Consider the following 14,199-nt stretch of genomic DNA (forward strand, 5'->3'; position numbering starts at 1 on the left):
GGTTCAGCACTGGGCGGCTCCACTGGAGTGCAGACGTGTTGGGAGGGAGTGGTCAAAGCTGGAGCCTTGAGTGGGACTTTCTGTGTAGGGGTGTTTCTGGCTAGCTCTTTTACACACATACGTGTGTGTAGATACATATACACACAGACACGTGCACATACATACACACATGCATTTACACACAGACACGCACTGAACATCTGCACTGAGGACACAGTCGTTGCCCTGACACTGGCCCAAAAAGCAAGATGTTTCTGGAAAGGAAGATGCTTTCAGATGTGGTATAGTGGGTTCAGAGCTGTGAAGACTCCGCGGGGAGTTTGTCCAACTCCAGGTAAGGTTCAGATCACCAGCACACAGGGTGAACATTGCAGTGACTCACAGTTGCCTGGAAAATCCAGCCTGTGTGGTTTACATCCATATTCTGTAGAATACTGTACCCAGGTCTCAGAGGCCACCACACCCAGAGACAGACACTGAGGGGAATGGCAGTGGGAATTGGTTGCATTTTAAAAAAGTTATGCTCTGTTTTTTTGTTTTTTAATTTTTTCCTAATGTGCATCATTTTGTGTCTGTTAAATGAGGCCATGTGACTCGATTTTGGGTGTTTTATGGCACCTTTGGGAGGCAGTGAAGGCCATTGGTTTAGAGCGAGATGTTTTTTCATCAGACCTAGGTTTGAGTCCCAGCTCTGCTGTCTGGTGGTGAGACCTTGGACAAGTTACTCAGGAGCTGTCATCTGGAGAATGGCGGTAACGGAGGGCCCTCCTCTCAGGGTTGTTCTGTGGATCAGTTCCATGTTTGTGGATGCCCTGGGCAGAATGCAGGGCCCAGTAAGTGAAAGGAATCCGGAGTTGTTAGGTTATTACATTTGCCTTGGCATCACCTATGGCATCTGTTCTCAGCTGGGGTCGCTCTACTCCTCTGGGGACACCTGGCCATACCTGGAGACGTTTGTTTGCCGCATGAGGGCGCTGTTGGCGCTGGTGGGTAGAAACCGGGAATGCTGCTCCCGTCCTGCAACGCACAGGATGACCCCCCAGCAAAGGAGCACTCAGCCCAAACGTCCCTGGGGCTCAGGTGCAGAGACCCTGAAGGCTGTTTGGATGGTGCTTGGTTCGGGCTGGACTGTCCTGTTGCTTCCAGTGAGTGGCTGTGTGGATGTGTGAATTCTTGTGTATTTTGATTTGCTTTTGTCTTTCTTTTTTCACTACCACCTAAAACATTTTATTTTTAAATGTATCTTAACTTTATTTTGAAATAATTTCAAATTTACAGAACAATTGCAAAAATAATACAAACGCTATACAGGAACTCCAGCATACCCCCCCACCCTCCAGATACCCAGATCTACCAATTTTAACATTTGGCCACCTTTGCCATATCATTCTGTTATCTCTCTCTCGATTATGTATCTATTCTCTGGATAGTTGAGATCAGGATTGCCCGCCTGCTCCTTGGATACATAAAACTGTCATGCGCATTTCCTAAGAACAAGGATGTTCACTTATGTAACCACCATAAGCGCAGTTATCCCATTCAAGAAACGTAAAACTGCTATAGAGCTTACGTTCTGTATTCCTTTTTTTGTCCTTACATCTCAGTGTCCTTTTGATCCTTTTTCTCCTCTGTTCTTAGATCCCATCCAGAATCATGTATTGCATTTAATTGTCATTATCTCTTTGGTTTAACTTTCTCTTTTTCTTAATTGTGGATATATATAACACACATAGATACCGTAGATCCTCCCATCCCAGCACACTGTAGAGTGTGAATAGTCACCTTCACAATGTTGCAGTACCTTCCCCTCCATCCATAACTGGACCTTCCTTTTCGCCTCAAACAGAAACCCTACACTCATTTTCCGTTAACTCCCCATTGCCTCTTCACCCTCCCCTGGTAAATTGTACTCTACTTTTTGTCTCTATGAGTTTGCATATTCTCTGATGTTTTCAGTGTGGTTATCGTGGGCTTAAATTTAACATCGTAAACCTGTAACTATCCTGTTTGCATTGACACCAGTTTAGCTTCAATAGTGTACACAGACTATGTTCCTATACCCCTCCATTCCCCCACCTTTATGTCATTTTGTCACAAATTACTTATTTATACATTGAGATCAAAACCATTGATTTATTAAACTTTAGGCATTTGGCTTTTAGATCCTGTAGGAAGTTAAAAGTGGAGTTACAAATAAAAAATAGAACAGTATTGGTGTTTCTAGTTACTTACCTCGTTACCCTCACAGGAGATTTTTATTTCTTCCTATGACTTCAGTCAGTTGTCTAGTGTCTTTTCCCCCAGTAGAATTCCCCTGTCTAGTATTGATGAAGTCCCTCAGCTTTTGTTTATCTGGGAATGTCTTAATTCCTCCTTCATTTTTTTTTTCACTTTTTAGATTGTATAGTATAAAATATATATAAAGCAAAAGAAAGAAAAAAGCAATAAGTTTTCAAAGCACTCTTCAACAAATAGTTACAGGACAGATTGCAGAGTTTGTCATGGGCTGCTATACGATCCTTTTTCCTTCTAGCTGCTCCAGTGTGTAGAGGAGGGCTTAAATATTTTTTTATCATCACAGTCGACTTTTTTTCCTTCTTTTTTGTGAAAAATAACATATATAAAACTATAAATTTCAAAGCACAGTAGCACTATTAATTGTAGAACATATTTCAGAGTTTGACATGGGTTGCAGTTCCACAATTTTAGGTTTCACTTCTAGCTGCTCTAAAATACTGGAGACTAAAAGAGATATCAATTTAATGATTCAGCATTATGTTCATTTATTAAATCCTATCTTCTGTGTATAACTCCACCACCACCTTTGATCTTTCCATACCTCTCGAGGATTGTTTGGGCTATGACAATTCTAAATTTTTGATATTGAAACAGTCTGTCACTAATATGGGGTAGGGAGATGGAAATATCTGATGTTCTGGAGAGGCTGGGCTAGGTTTCAGGACTTATCTGGACCAGGGACCCATCTGGAGGTTACAGGTTTCTGGAAACTTATTCCAGTGCATGGAACCCTTGTGGAGTCTTATATATTGCCCTAGGTGTTCTTTAGGATTGGCTGGAAAGGTCCTGGTTGGGGGTTGGCAGGTCCTCCCTCCTTTTTTGAAAGACAGTTTGCTGGGTACAGATTCTTGGTTGTCAGTTTTGCTTTCAGGACTTATGTCTTCTCACTCTCTTCTTGCCTCCAGGGTTCATTCTATTATTTGTCTCTCTATTATCTATCCATTCTGTTGAGGCTCCCTGGTATGTGACATGCTAATTCTTGCTCACAGATTTCAGTGTTCTCTTTCTTTGGCATTTTGCGGTTCGATTATAGTATGCCTCAGCATGGCTCTATTTAGGTTTATCCTATTTGTAGTTCATTGAGCCTCTTTGACATCTTTTGTTAAATTGGGAAATTTTCAGCTATTATTTCTTTGAGTATTTTCTCTGCCCCTTTCCCTCTTCTCTTTCTGGGACTCGCAGGGTGCATATATTGAAAACACTTAATGGGGTTCCACAGCTTCCTCAGGCTCTGTTCAGTTTTCTTTATTGTTTCTTCTTCCAGCTCCTCAGACTAGATGCTTTCAGTTGTCTTATCTTCAGGTTCACTGATTCTTCTGCAAACTCCCATCTGCTGTTGAAACCCTCTAGGGAATTCTAAATTTCTGTTACTGTGGGTTTCAGCTCTTGCTTGTTTCCTTTTTATAATTTCCATCTCTCTATTGGTACTGTCATTGGGTTCATCTGTCACTTTCTTGATTTCCTTTAGTGCTTTGCCCATGTCTTCCTCTAGCTCTGTGAGCATATACAGGACCTTTTTAATTAAAATCTTTTGGCTGGAATGTCCCAGATCTGCACCTCCTCACTGATGCTTTCTCTTACTTTCATCTTCACCTTTGCCTGGATGATAAGATCCTGTTTCTTTGTATGTTTTGTAATCTTTTGAAACCTGGACATTTGATATTTTAATGTTTATCATTGGAATTTGGACCTACCTGTTTTCTTATGCTCATCTCCAGCTAGTGTTATAATAGAGCTTTCCTTGAATGCCAGGAACTAACCAAAAAAAAGGGGGGGGGGGGGAGAAGAGAACACCTTTCCGGATCTTTGCAGATTGACCTGTGTGGTTGCTCGCCTTCAGGGCTTACCCATGCTATGAGTTTAGAAACTAGTCCAGGACAAAACTTAGGAGCTGCTTTGATCTTTTCCGTGCCTGTCTTTTCTTGACCATGGCATGTGCCTTGGGCATGTATGTGTTTCCCTAGGAATTCTTCCATTTCCTTGGTTCCAAATGTCCCTTCTTCCCTAGGAAATAGGGCACTGCACTTATGTCCTAAAGCCAAAAGTCCCTTGCCCCAGGCAACACGAGATTATGCTCTCCCACGGCCTTCTGCACACAGGCAAGTCCCTCAGCCCACCACCAGACATATGGGGCCAGACTTAGATGCTCCCAGTATGTGCACGAGTTAGTCTGCTCCTCCTGGAACCAGAACTGGGACCAGGGATGTTCATTGGGTGCATAGGCCGTTCTGAACTGGTGTGGAGTGGGGGAGGGGCCGGCAGAGCACCACAGAACCCACTGCTTTTGAGTTGCCTTTTTCTTGATTGGGGGCTTGGCTTTGTTACTGCAGTCCTCTAACTGTTTTCTGGAGCTGTGGGAATGACGGTCCTGCCAGTTCTTACTGGTTGTGCAAATCGTATTTGGGAGGATGGAGCCCTGAAGTTTCCTCACTCTGTGTCTTGACCAGGGCCTACTTTGGTCTTTTTTAGAAGTTGGCTTTTGTTGGGTCATCTGTGATTTCTACTCTTTAGAGGAGAACTTGCCCTCCTGTGACCTCTGCTCCCCCCCCCCTTTTTTTTGTTTAAATATCTGTGGCCAAGTGACCTTAGCAGATCACCCTCCATCTCAGATTCCATGAATTTAACAGGAAGAGCTCTGCTGTTCTCTGGGTAGGTCTGGCCTCATACCAGGTCCTGGGAAATTGGCATCTTCAGAGGCAAAGCATATGACGAAATGGGTAAATTGAGTCCCAGAGTTACCATGTACTGTCCTAGGGGTAACTGTGGGATGTGTGGAAGCAGGAGCAGACCTCTAAACAGTCAAGGGAGGCTTCCTGAAAGAAGTGGTTTCTGCACTGAGGCTGAAGGACCCAGGAGAAGTGAGTCGAGCCACAGCTAGGCGGAGCAGTGTGTGCCGGGCAGGGAGCAGCGGAATGTGAGGGTGGTACAGCTTGCAGTAAGAGTTGAGATGAGGGGTGCAGCAGCTCCTGCATTCTCACTGGCCTCCTGGAAATGTGATATGCCCTCCTTCCTGGGCCAGAGCAAGGTTTTCCCTCTGAACACATTTATGGGTTCTTTCTGGGAAGGGCTCCTGCTCCCTGCAAGGTTCTTCACAGATGATGAACCTGATGCTCAGAGGTTTCTGTCCCTTGCCCAGGGGACCAAGTTAGGAGACCTTGGTCAAACCCGGGCCTGTCTGGCTTCACACCACAGTGCTTGCCCTCTTCCAGCTGCTCTGTGCCCTGTTTCCCAAGACCTGCGTCTTCTTCCTGCTTGTGTACACCAGGAGCCTCTAGAACAAGTCCTCAGTGGGGCCCGACAACACCCCAGTTCTTGGCCAGATGTCCCCTACCTCTTGTTTGCTGACTTCTCTGGGGTTGAGCCAAGGCTGCTCCCGACCCCCCTCCCCCACCACCCACACACACTGTGGTTCTGGGGTCTGTGGAGGTGCCCGGGGCTCCCCTAACTCGGACGCCTCCCTGCCCCAGTGAGGCCTCAAGCTCCCACCCTTTCCTTCTCTGGCCTTGGGGACCCTCTCTCCCAAATGGGAGGCTCTGACACCCACCGGCTGGGTGGTGGTGAGGCCTGCAGCTGCCTGGCCTTCCCCTGAAGCTCCATCATGTGTGGATCCCCTCCGTGTGCTCTGTGGGAGTGGGCATCCTGACCATCTCCAGTTCAGCTGAGGGCTGCCGGGGCTTGAGGGGAAGTGAGAGGGATGCTGCCTCACCCCCTCAGCTGTGGGGCCCTTTAAGGGGCCGGGTCTAATGCCTACTAGCAGGTTCTCTTCCTCTCCTTGGACTTGCCCAGCCAGTTTCTAATTAGAGCTCTCGTCTAATTAGGGGGCCTGTAACCCCGAGGGCTATAACCTCCCAGGTGCTGGGGGGTGGGTCAGCCCGTGCCTTGACCTTCCAATGATGCCGGGCGGCTGCTGAGTCTGGGAGGGTTCCGGGCTGCTCCGGGACACCTCCCAGACGCCTCTGGGCCCGTAGCCTCCACTTCCGGATTCTCTGGAGCCAGGGCAGGGAGGGTCGGGGTGGCAGGTGAAGGGTCAACCCTTGGGCTCCCTTGCTGTGGCAGTGGCTATGGCAGAGCAGGGATGACACCTCAGGAGCTGCAGTGAGGCCCACTCTGAGCTGGGGCAGGGGCTGGCAGGGACCACTGGGGCAGCTAGCTGCGAGGGCTCCGAAAACAAAGCAGCACCAGAAGCAAGAAGTGATGTTGGAGGCCTGGCAGGAAGAGAGCTGCAGAGGTAGTTTTCCTTTTTTAATGGCTTTCTTTCTCATTTATAATTCCCCCTCCTTCCGTTTGCAGTCAGTCATGGTTTTCAAACGGTTGCTAAAACTGCAAACCATTGGTAGTCACTTCCGCTTTCTTGAGGTTGCTGAAAGTTGCAAAGGGTGGGGGTGGTGTGTGTGTGTGGTGACTGCCAGAGGCATTGAGTGGAGGAAAGTATTTCGGTCCAGAGTGGATCAGGCAGGGCGTCCTTCTCCTGTGTTTTTAGTATGGGCCCTTGAGGTCGCGTCTCTCTCCTCCCCACCCACCCCCCAGCTCCCCCTACCGTGGTGGGGTCGGATGGACAGATAGGGGCCTGAGCCCAGTCTCAGCAGCAGGACAGAGAAGGGAGAGCTGACACACCCGCCTGGGGTCAGGACCACTGCCCCTGCTGGTGGGTGACGCCCTGCTTTACAGGCAGGAAACAAGGCTCAGAGAAGCCGAGTGCCCAGCCGGGTTGACCGAGGTGGAGAGAGGACAGACCTACCTGTGCCACTGTTCCTGGTCCTTCCTGCCAGTTCTCCTAAGTCTGGAGGAGGGGCTTGAGCCTTAGGACTGATGGCTGGAGTGGGTTGAGGGTTTGTAACAGGAAAAGTCAATTTTTCCCTTTTTTTTCACTTGCCCGTTTATGGGGTCTGATTGCTGCTTGGTCCATTTCCTCCTCTGACAACTGGGTTTTGAAGTGGAGAGCTTCACGGCTGCCCCAGGGTTTTGTGTTCATAGCCCCAGCCTCCTGGTAGCTCACCCCTCCCCACTTCCTTGGGAAACCTGACTGTACCCTGAACAGGTGGAGGGTTGGGGCGTGGGGAGAGGTTTTGGGGGTCGGGCAGCAGCCTGCTCCCTCGGACCAGGTGCTTCTGAACTGAGCAGGCAGGTGAACCCCAACATGAGAAGTTCCTTCTTCAGCAGAGAGACCAGGGTCTCTGGGCAGCTGTGGCTCCCGCCCGCATACCCGTCAGATGGGGGTGGGGGCGGCATGGTGAAGCAGGCGCTAGCGTGCAGTGGCTTGTGACACCTGTCAGGCCCTGGCCCCTCCCCCACACGGAAGGGGACTCAGCACAGTGCACTGCTGAGGGGGGCTGGGTGTACCCAGAGGAGGCTTGGTGGGCTTCAGCTCTGCCAGGCCCACTGCAGCTCTTAGCTCAGGGGTGATTTGGGGCCTGAGGGGGCTACTTCAGGGCAGTCCTGGGTTGGTGGGGTTTTTTTGGTACCAGTTTTATTGAAGTAACAGTTTACAACTTGCCCATATAAAATGTACAATTTAGTGGCGTTTAGTACATTCACACTGTTGTGCAACCGCCACCTTTATCAATTCCAAAATGTTTTCATCACCCCAAAAGGAGGCCGCAGGCCCATTGAAGTATAAGCTCCACCTCCTGTCCCTGGCGGCTACCATCCACCTTCTGTCCTCAGGGTTTTTGTGCACTGGGGTTCGACCCCAGAGGTCTCTTGTGGTGGCCCTTCTCGCTTCACTTGGGCAGCCTCTGGACCCTCGCTGCCACCCCCCGTCTCTGTTCCAGTTGCCTTGGCAAGCAGCCTTCGGCCTGACGGAGGCCTCCTGCTCTCAACTCCGTGCTCAGAGCAGAGAGGGTGGGACCTTCCGGGCTTAGGCCGGAAGCCAGCAGCATCATAATTAACGTGGTGGTTGTCCCTAGAGATGACTGGTCCTGGGCACCCCAGATCGGAGAACCCCTCGTGTTCCCGCCAGTGTGCGGGTTTGAGGCTGCCCTTTATCTCTGCTCCAGGACAGTGGGCTGTGGCCAGCTCTGCTGCAGGCCGCCTTGTCCTGTGGGAAACCAAGTGCAGGCAGGCCCCTGGAGGAGGTTTAGGGTCTGTGGACAAGGAGGGAGTCGCCGCAGGTACAAGGTAGGGTCCCCCCAAGTGTTTGCAGAGGTCGGTGCAGCCGTGGTTTAGCCATTATTCTAACTGGAATGCCGAAAACCGACACCCTTGGCCCCGCAGGCCCTGCCGGCACCACTCCTTCCTCTTCTTCCTCAGCCACCCCAGCTGGCCCCTGCAGTCTGCTGACAGAGGGAATACGGCCTCCCCCTGACTTCTTGGGGAGGAGTCAGCACTGGGGGGAGGGTGTTGCGCTTCCCTCTTCCTTGAGATTTAGGGACCCTCTTCATGTGGATAGGTGTGGATAGGGGTGGGTGGGAGTGACTTCACTTCATCCATACCCCCAACCGTAGGTCTAGCCTCCAAGGGGCAGGGATCTCGTGAAAATGTGGGGGTTCGGAGATGAGGTTGTCTTTGCACTGGTGTTTCTGAGCTTTTGTCACAGCCGGGTTCTAGACACTGCCCCAGATGCTCTCAGTGACGGTGACAGCCTGCAGTCAGAGCTCAGGTGTTGTTCACATGTGTGTCATTGCTGTGTCGGGCTAGAGTGTGGCAAGCCAGCAGATAACCTCTGAGGTCGTGGCAGGTGCTGTGTACACCTGCGTCCTCAGGAACCATAATCCAGAGGCCAAGGTGGGGCTGGGGTCGCATCAGCCTCCTGGTCAGGGCCAGAGACTTGCACGGTGAGCAAGGACCAGTTGTTGGGGCATCCTGGCATGTGCCAAGTCCCTGAGGTAGTTCGAGCTTGGAGTGTTCTAGGAAGATAATGCAAATCATTGTGGCGAGAGGATGATGGAGGAAGGTGGTCAAGAGGGGTGGAGGACTGCAGGCCAGACCAGGTTCTGGGGTTCTGGGGTCCCTTGGAGGGCTCTGGCTGGCTGCTTGTATAGGACGAGATGTGGGGAGATGGGACAAGGCATGAGATTGAGCAGGTAGGGAGGAGGGGTGAACATTGTGACGCAGTTGGGAGTGGTGGTACCTGGATTTTAATGCATAAGGGCCAGACAAAACACAAGGGTGATGCCTCGAATTTTGGTCTAAGCAGCCAAGTGGGCGGTGGGCCATTGTTGGGACGGAAGGTGAGGCTCCAACTGCTGAGCGACATGCTGGTGAGTGGACGGGAGGGCCAGAGACTGGATGCTGTCAGGGCGTGCACTGCTGGCTCCTGGAACCCACTGGAACAGGCAGCCTGACAGCAAAGAGCACAGGGTCTTAAAGTCCCTCTGAGGCCTGGTTGAGGGAGCTGGTGACAGAGCATGGACAGAGCCTGCCATCTGCTGGCAGGGACCTGTGGGTCAGGAGAGGAGGGCTGGTTGCAGGGAGTGGGAGGCAGTCAGGGCTCCCAAGAAAGGGCTGACCCATTGTTGACGTGCTGGAGCAGAGAGGTTGCTGTGGGGACTTGGCTTCGTCTGCACTCACCCGTTGGTGGTCACCAAGTCCTGGCACTCAGCGTGGGCCCTCGGCTGGGGCCCAGCACCCTGGAGCATCCTCATGCTTACTTGTGGAGAGGTGCCTGCCATTTGGTCCAGGCACGTGGGGCCTTTTGTGTACCCAGCGCTGAGCTGGGGGCAGCAAAACAGAGTCCTGGCCCTCGAGGGTGTCCCAGGCTATGTAGGGGCGCCCAGTGCAAAGGCAGCGATGGAGCGGCACACAGAGGTCTGCACCCAGGGCCGTGGAGCCCAGGGACAGGACACTGGGCCACTCCAGGGTGACCAGGTGCAGGGCCCAGGGAGTGGGTGTGCAGGTGCTGAAGGGCACCTGGTAGGTGCGTGGCTGGGTGAGTTCAGCCTACCAGGGCAGGGTGTTTGGCTGCCATGTGTTCAGAACAGTTGCTGCAGAGCAGTTCTGGAGTAGGGTGTGGAGGGTTAGGGGTGCTGTAGAGTGGGACCCCTGAGGCCTGCAGAGGAGCAGGGCGTGCTTCCCAGTTCCATTGTAGTCTGCCAGGGTTGTGGGACTGGCCAGCTACACTCATCAGGATGCTGCATCAGGGTGGGGGGCCCCAGGAAGGGGATGGGTGAATGAGGGCATGTCGGGATGCTGCAACAGCTGCGAGGGGACCTAAGGCCTGGGCAGCCGGGTGTCCTGTGTGGGGTCCACAGGCTATAGGGAGGGGCTCCATTCTTTACTAAGGAGACCAAAGCCCAGCGCCAGCAGATGGTGCTTTCAGTGTCTTTTCCTTGCCCTCTTCTTTTCAGCGGGGTGCCCAGCCCCTTGCTGGGCGTGAATGGTTCTGGGTGAGCCAGGCCCAGCCCAGGCCTTGGGGGAACTGGCGGTCCAGTGGCCAGTGGAGCTGCTGGGGCTTCTGGGAGGAGGGGTGGCAGGGGGATGTTGGGGAGCTTTGAGGCAGAAAAGGCGAGGAAGGGTATTCCAGGAGAGGGAGCAACACTCACAGGTGTGGGGAGGGACAAACAGGGCCGCACACAGACCAGGTTCCCACCCTGGGTCTTGCCCATTCCCCCTGGCTCCCTGACCCTCCCTGTCCCTCCCTATCCCCTCCGTCCCCACCCGGGCCTGCCCTCTTCTTCCCCACCCCACCCCTCCTGCCTTGTGTGAGTGCCTTTCCGCCCCACATCGTCCGCCTCCCCGACTGTCCTTGGGGTGGGTAGTTGCCTCTGCCTCAGGGTGGCTGTGAGGTTTTTAGGAGTTAGATAACCCATATAGGCTCCTGGTGACCCCCCCAGGTTTCCGTTTGGGGCCAGGTGGGACTGTGTGGTCTTGGAAGCACCTCTCCCTAGCGGGCAGTGATGTTCCTCCGGTGTGGTGAAGTGACTGGCGCCCTTAGGGTGGTGTGGGCTCAGGCCCCAGATTCCCCTGGAAGGAGCAGCAGGCCCTCGAGTCTCCTTGGAGAAGCGCCTGGGCCCAGATAAGGTTGCTGCAGGGCAGGGATGGGGCCAAAGGAGGTTTGGGAGAGGTTGTGGGAGCCAGACCACACAGCACCAGAGGGAGCCAGGACTAGGAAGCAGTCCCCCGGGATAGGGGAGCCTTGGGCAAATTCTGAGAGGTGGCAAAAAAATCTGGGTGCCTCCCCTCTTTATCCTCCCCACCCCTTCTCACTCTGACATTTCCTCTCCTCCCTGTCCTGGGTCTGGGCGCCAGGTGAGAGAGGAGGACAGTGGTGTGTATGCAGTTGTCCAGGCAACGACGACCTTCCTGGTCACCTCACAGACTTTCCTCTCTGCGCTGGTCTGTCCTGCACCCTGCATCCATGCCCCACATGTGGTCCTGGCTGGGCGGCAAACTTGCCCCAGGGGTCACAGGGTAATCAGAATTGGGCTTGGGCAGCAAACCCAGAGGCCAGCTGATCTGATGCCACGTGTCAAGGGGAGCTCCAGGACGAGCATGGCTGGAGCTCTGGCCCGGGCAGCCTCCTCCCTGGGTGTGGGCGGGATGGGGCACGACTATTCGGTAGCAGGGGCTGAGGCTTCTCCAAGGCCAGGTGTCGGTGGGGCCCGAAGAGAGACCTGCTCCCTGTGAAGTGTTCCTGGGTTGGGGAGCCCTGGCCGGGACCAGTTGAGGCCTGAAGTCTGATGTGAGGTCTCAGTCTCCACATCCTCCAGTGGGTCGTGTTAGGGGGTCGGCTTGTGGTTGACTGTGGAGATAAGGTCAGAGCCCAGGAATGTGGGTCGAGACTTTTGAATGGTGGGTTACGTTGTCTGTGGCCTGCATCCATTGTGGGTGCCTGGATGTGTCTTGGGGACCCGGCAGCCAGGCCCCTCCCTTCCTCCCTCCATCGTAGCAGGGGTTCCCAGGCTCCCTCTCCCCCCACCTTCCCTGGCACCAGATTCCCTGCAGCCACGCCGTCGACTTGTGCTCCTCTACCCCCAGGGCGCCATGTTTTGGAAGTTTGACCTGCACACAAGCTCGCACATTGACACGCTGCTGGAGCGGGAAGGCCTGAGCCTGCCCGAGCTGCTGGACGAGGAGGACGTGCTGCAGGAGTGCAAGGTCGTCAACCGCAAGCTGCTGGACTTCCTGCTGCAGCCGCCCCACCTGCAGGCCATGGTGACCTGGGTCACCCAGGAGCCGCCTGCCAGTGGCGAGGAGCGGCTGCGCTACAAGTGAGCCCTCGGGCGTGTCCTCTGGGCCCCCTGTGCCTTCCGACTTGGACTGTCAGGGCACCCCAGGACCGTCATGCCCACCTGTGGGGTGTCACGGGATGGACGCTGTCCTAGCATCCCCTCCTTTAAACCTTAGGCTGCCCAGGGTGCAGTTGGCCTCTGACTCTGCTTGGGGGAGAGGAAACTGAGGCAGGGAGAGCTCAGACTCTGTACAGCCACAGGTCTGGGGCCTGGTTACACACCCAGGTCCCCCAGGGTCTGTGCACCAATCCATTCCACCACGCTACACATTTTCTTTAAAGTTTTTATTCTGGAAATTTCCAGACGTACCTGAAATGCAGTAAGTGGCCTTGTGACGCACACCCAGCTGTCCCAGAGTGACACTTCACCATTTGCTCCGTTGGCCCCCTAACTTTTTTTTTTTGATTGCAATCTTTATTGGGATGAGTATGACTCACCGCCCTGTTCCCTGATGGTGGCTTTGTACGGACAGCCTCCGCCCTTTTACGATGTGTCCACTAGCCCTGGGCCCCTGTCGCCCGCTGCATTCCTGTTTAAGAAGGTCTGAGTGGATTCACACAGTAGGAACTTTTTGGGGCAGCTTTTTTCTTCGGCATATATCTTTGGGGATTCATCCTGGCTGTTGTATGAAAAGACTTGTTTCCTTTTTTTCGTTTGAACTAACTAGTGGGGCCCCATGAGGCTGAGCCCGGCCGGCTGCCGTCACAGTGCGCGCAGAGTGCCGTGGGAGCCCTGGAGGCCTAGGTGCCGGAGTGCGCCCCCAACACCTGACATGCTGCTGCTGTTTTCCGCTCGTTGTCCTTTCTGGACCGAGCCGCATGCGTGGGGTTCATCTGCCCTCATGGCCATGTGCCCACCTGTCACCCTCCTGTAACCCCTCGGTGCTCTTCTCCCTGTTTGCCCTCTGCCTGCTTCTGCCGGTGCTTCTAGGCCCTCCGGTGGCACCAGGACGGCTCTGGGGTAGGGGGTGGGGGCCATGTGGCAGACAGGGTTCCAGGTAGGGTCCGGCTGTGAGTCAGCAGCAGTGGTCTGGGAGGGAGACAGGCCTGAGGTGGTCGTGTGGACAGGAGGCAGTGATAGACCGGAGTCGGGGTGATGGGTCAGCCTCTGTGCCCTTTGGGAGTGGACGGCCCAGGGGGAGGGAGAGGAGGCGGGAGAGCAGCACCTGCCATGCCCCCACATCTGCCCCTTCTGTGTAGGGCCTCCCGCAGCCTCTTGAAAGTACAGCCTGGGCTTGCGGCCACACACCCCTTGGCCCCTCCTGAGGCCACCCCCTGCCTCATAGGTATCCCAGCGTGGCATGCGAGATTCTGACATCGGATGTGCCTCAGATCAACGACGCCCTGGGTACGGACGAGGCCCTCCTGAACCGGCTCTACAGCTTCCTGCGCAGCAGTGGCAGCCTCAACCCACTGCTCGCCAGCTTCTTCAGCAAGGTCATGGGCGTCCTCATCAACCGCAAGACCGACCAGGTGCCCCAGGGTGGGCCTCAGGCCGGGCCAGGGTGGAGCGCCAGCCGGGGATGGGGACCGCCCTGATGTGACCCGCCTGCCACCCCCCAGCTGGTGTCCTTCCTGCGCAAGAAGGATGACTTCGTGGGCCTGCTGCTGCAGCACCTTGGCACCTCGGCCATCATGGATCTGCTGCTGCGGCTCCTCACCTGTGTGGAGCGGCCACAGCTGAGGCAGGATGTTGTCAATGTGAGTCCCCCACGGCCCTGCCCCCATTGCCC

General features: G+C 54.1%; 1 protein-coding gene across 11 annotated transcripts in view; it reads left to right on the forward strand.

The window, feature by feature from the left end:
- The window catches only part of PPP6R1 (protein phosphatase 6 regulatory subunit 1), a 28,970-nt gene that overhangs the window by 1,023 nt on the left and 13,748 nt on the right, over positions 1-14,199 (forward strand). For 5 of the 11 annotated variants that reach the window (XM_077130746.1, XM_077130740.1, XM_077130744.1 and 2 more), the window contains exons 2-4: positions 12,214-12,446; positions 13,753-13,939; positions 14,030-14,167. In XM_077130746.1, coding sequence (XP_076986861.1) covers positions 12,220-12,446; positions 13,753-13,939; positions 14,030-14,167 — 552 coding nt within the window. In that variant the 5' untranslated portion in view covers positions 12,214-12,219. Of the gene's footprint in view, positions 1-185; positions 335-670; positions 753-4,070; positions 6,527-8,134; positions 8,416-12,213; positions 12,447-13,752; positions 13,940-14,029; positions 14,168-14,199 lie in introns of those variants that run through there. The other 6 variants (XM_077130743.1, XM_077130741.1, XM_077130742.1 and 3 more) reach the window with 5 other exon arrangements.

The sequence above is a fragment of the Tamandua tetradactyla genome, chromosome 16, assembly GCF_023851605.1.
Source record: "Tamandua tetradactyla isolate mTamTet1 chromosome 16, mTamTet1.pri, whole genome shotgun sequence".
Classification (NCBI taxonomy): Eukaryota; Metazoa; Chordata; class Mammalia; order Pilosa; family Myrmecophagidae; genus Tamandua; species Tamandua tetradactyla.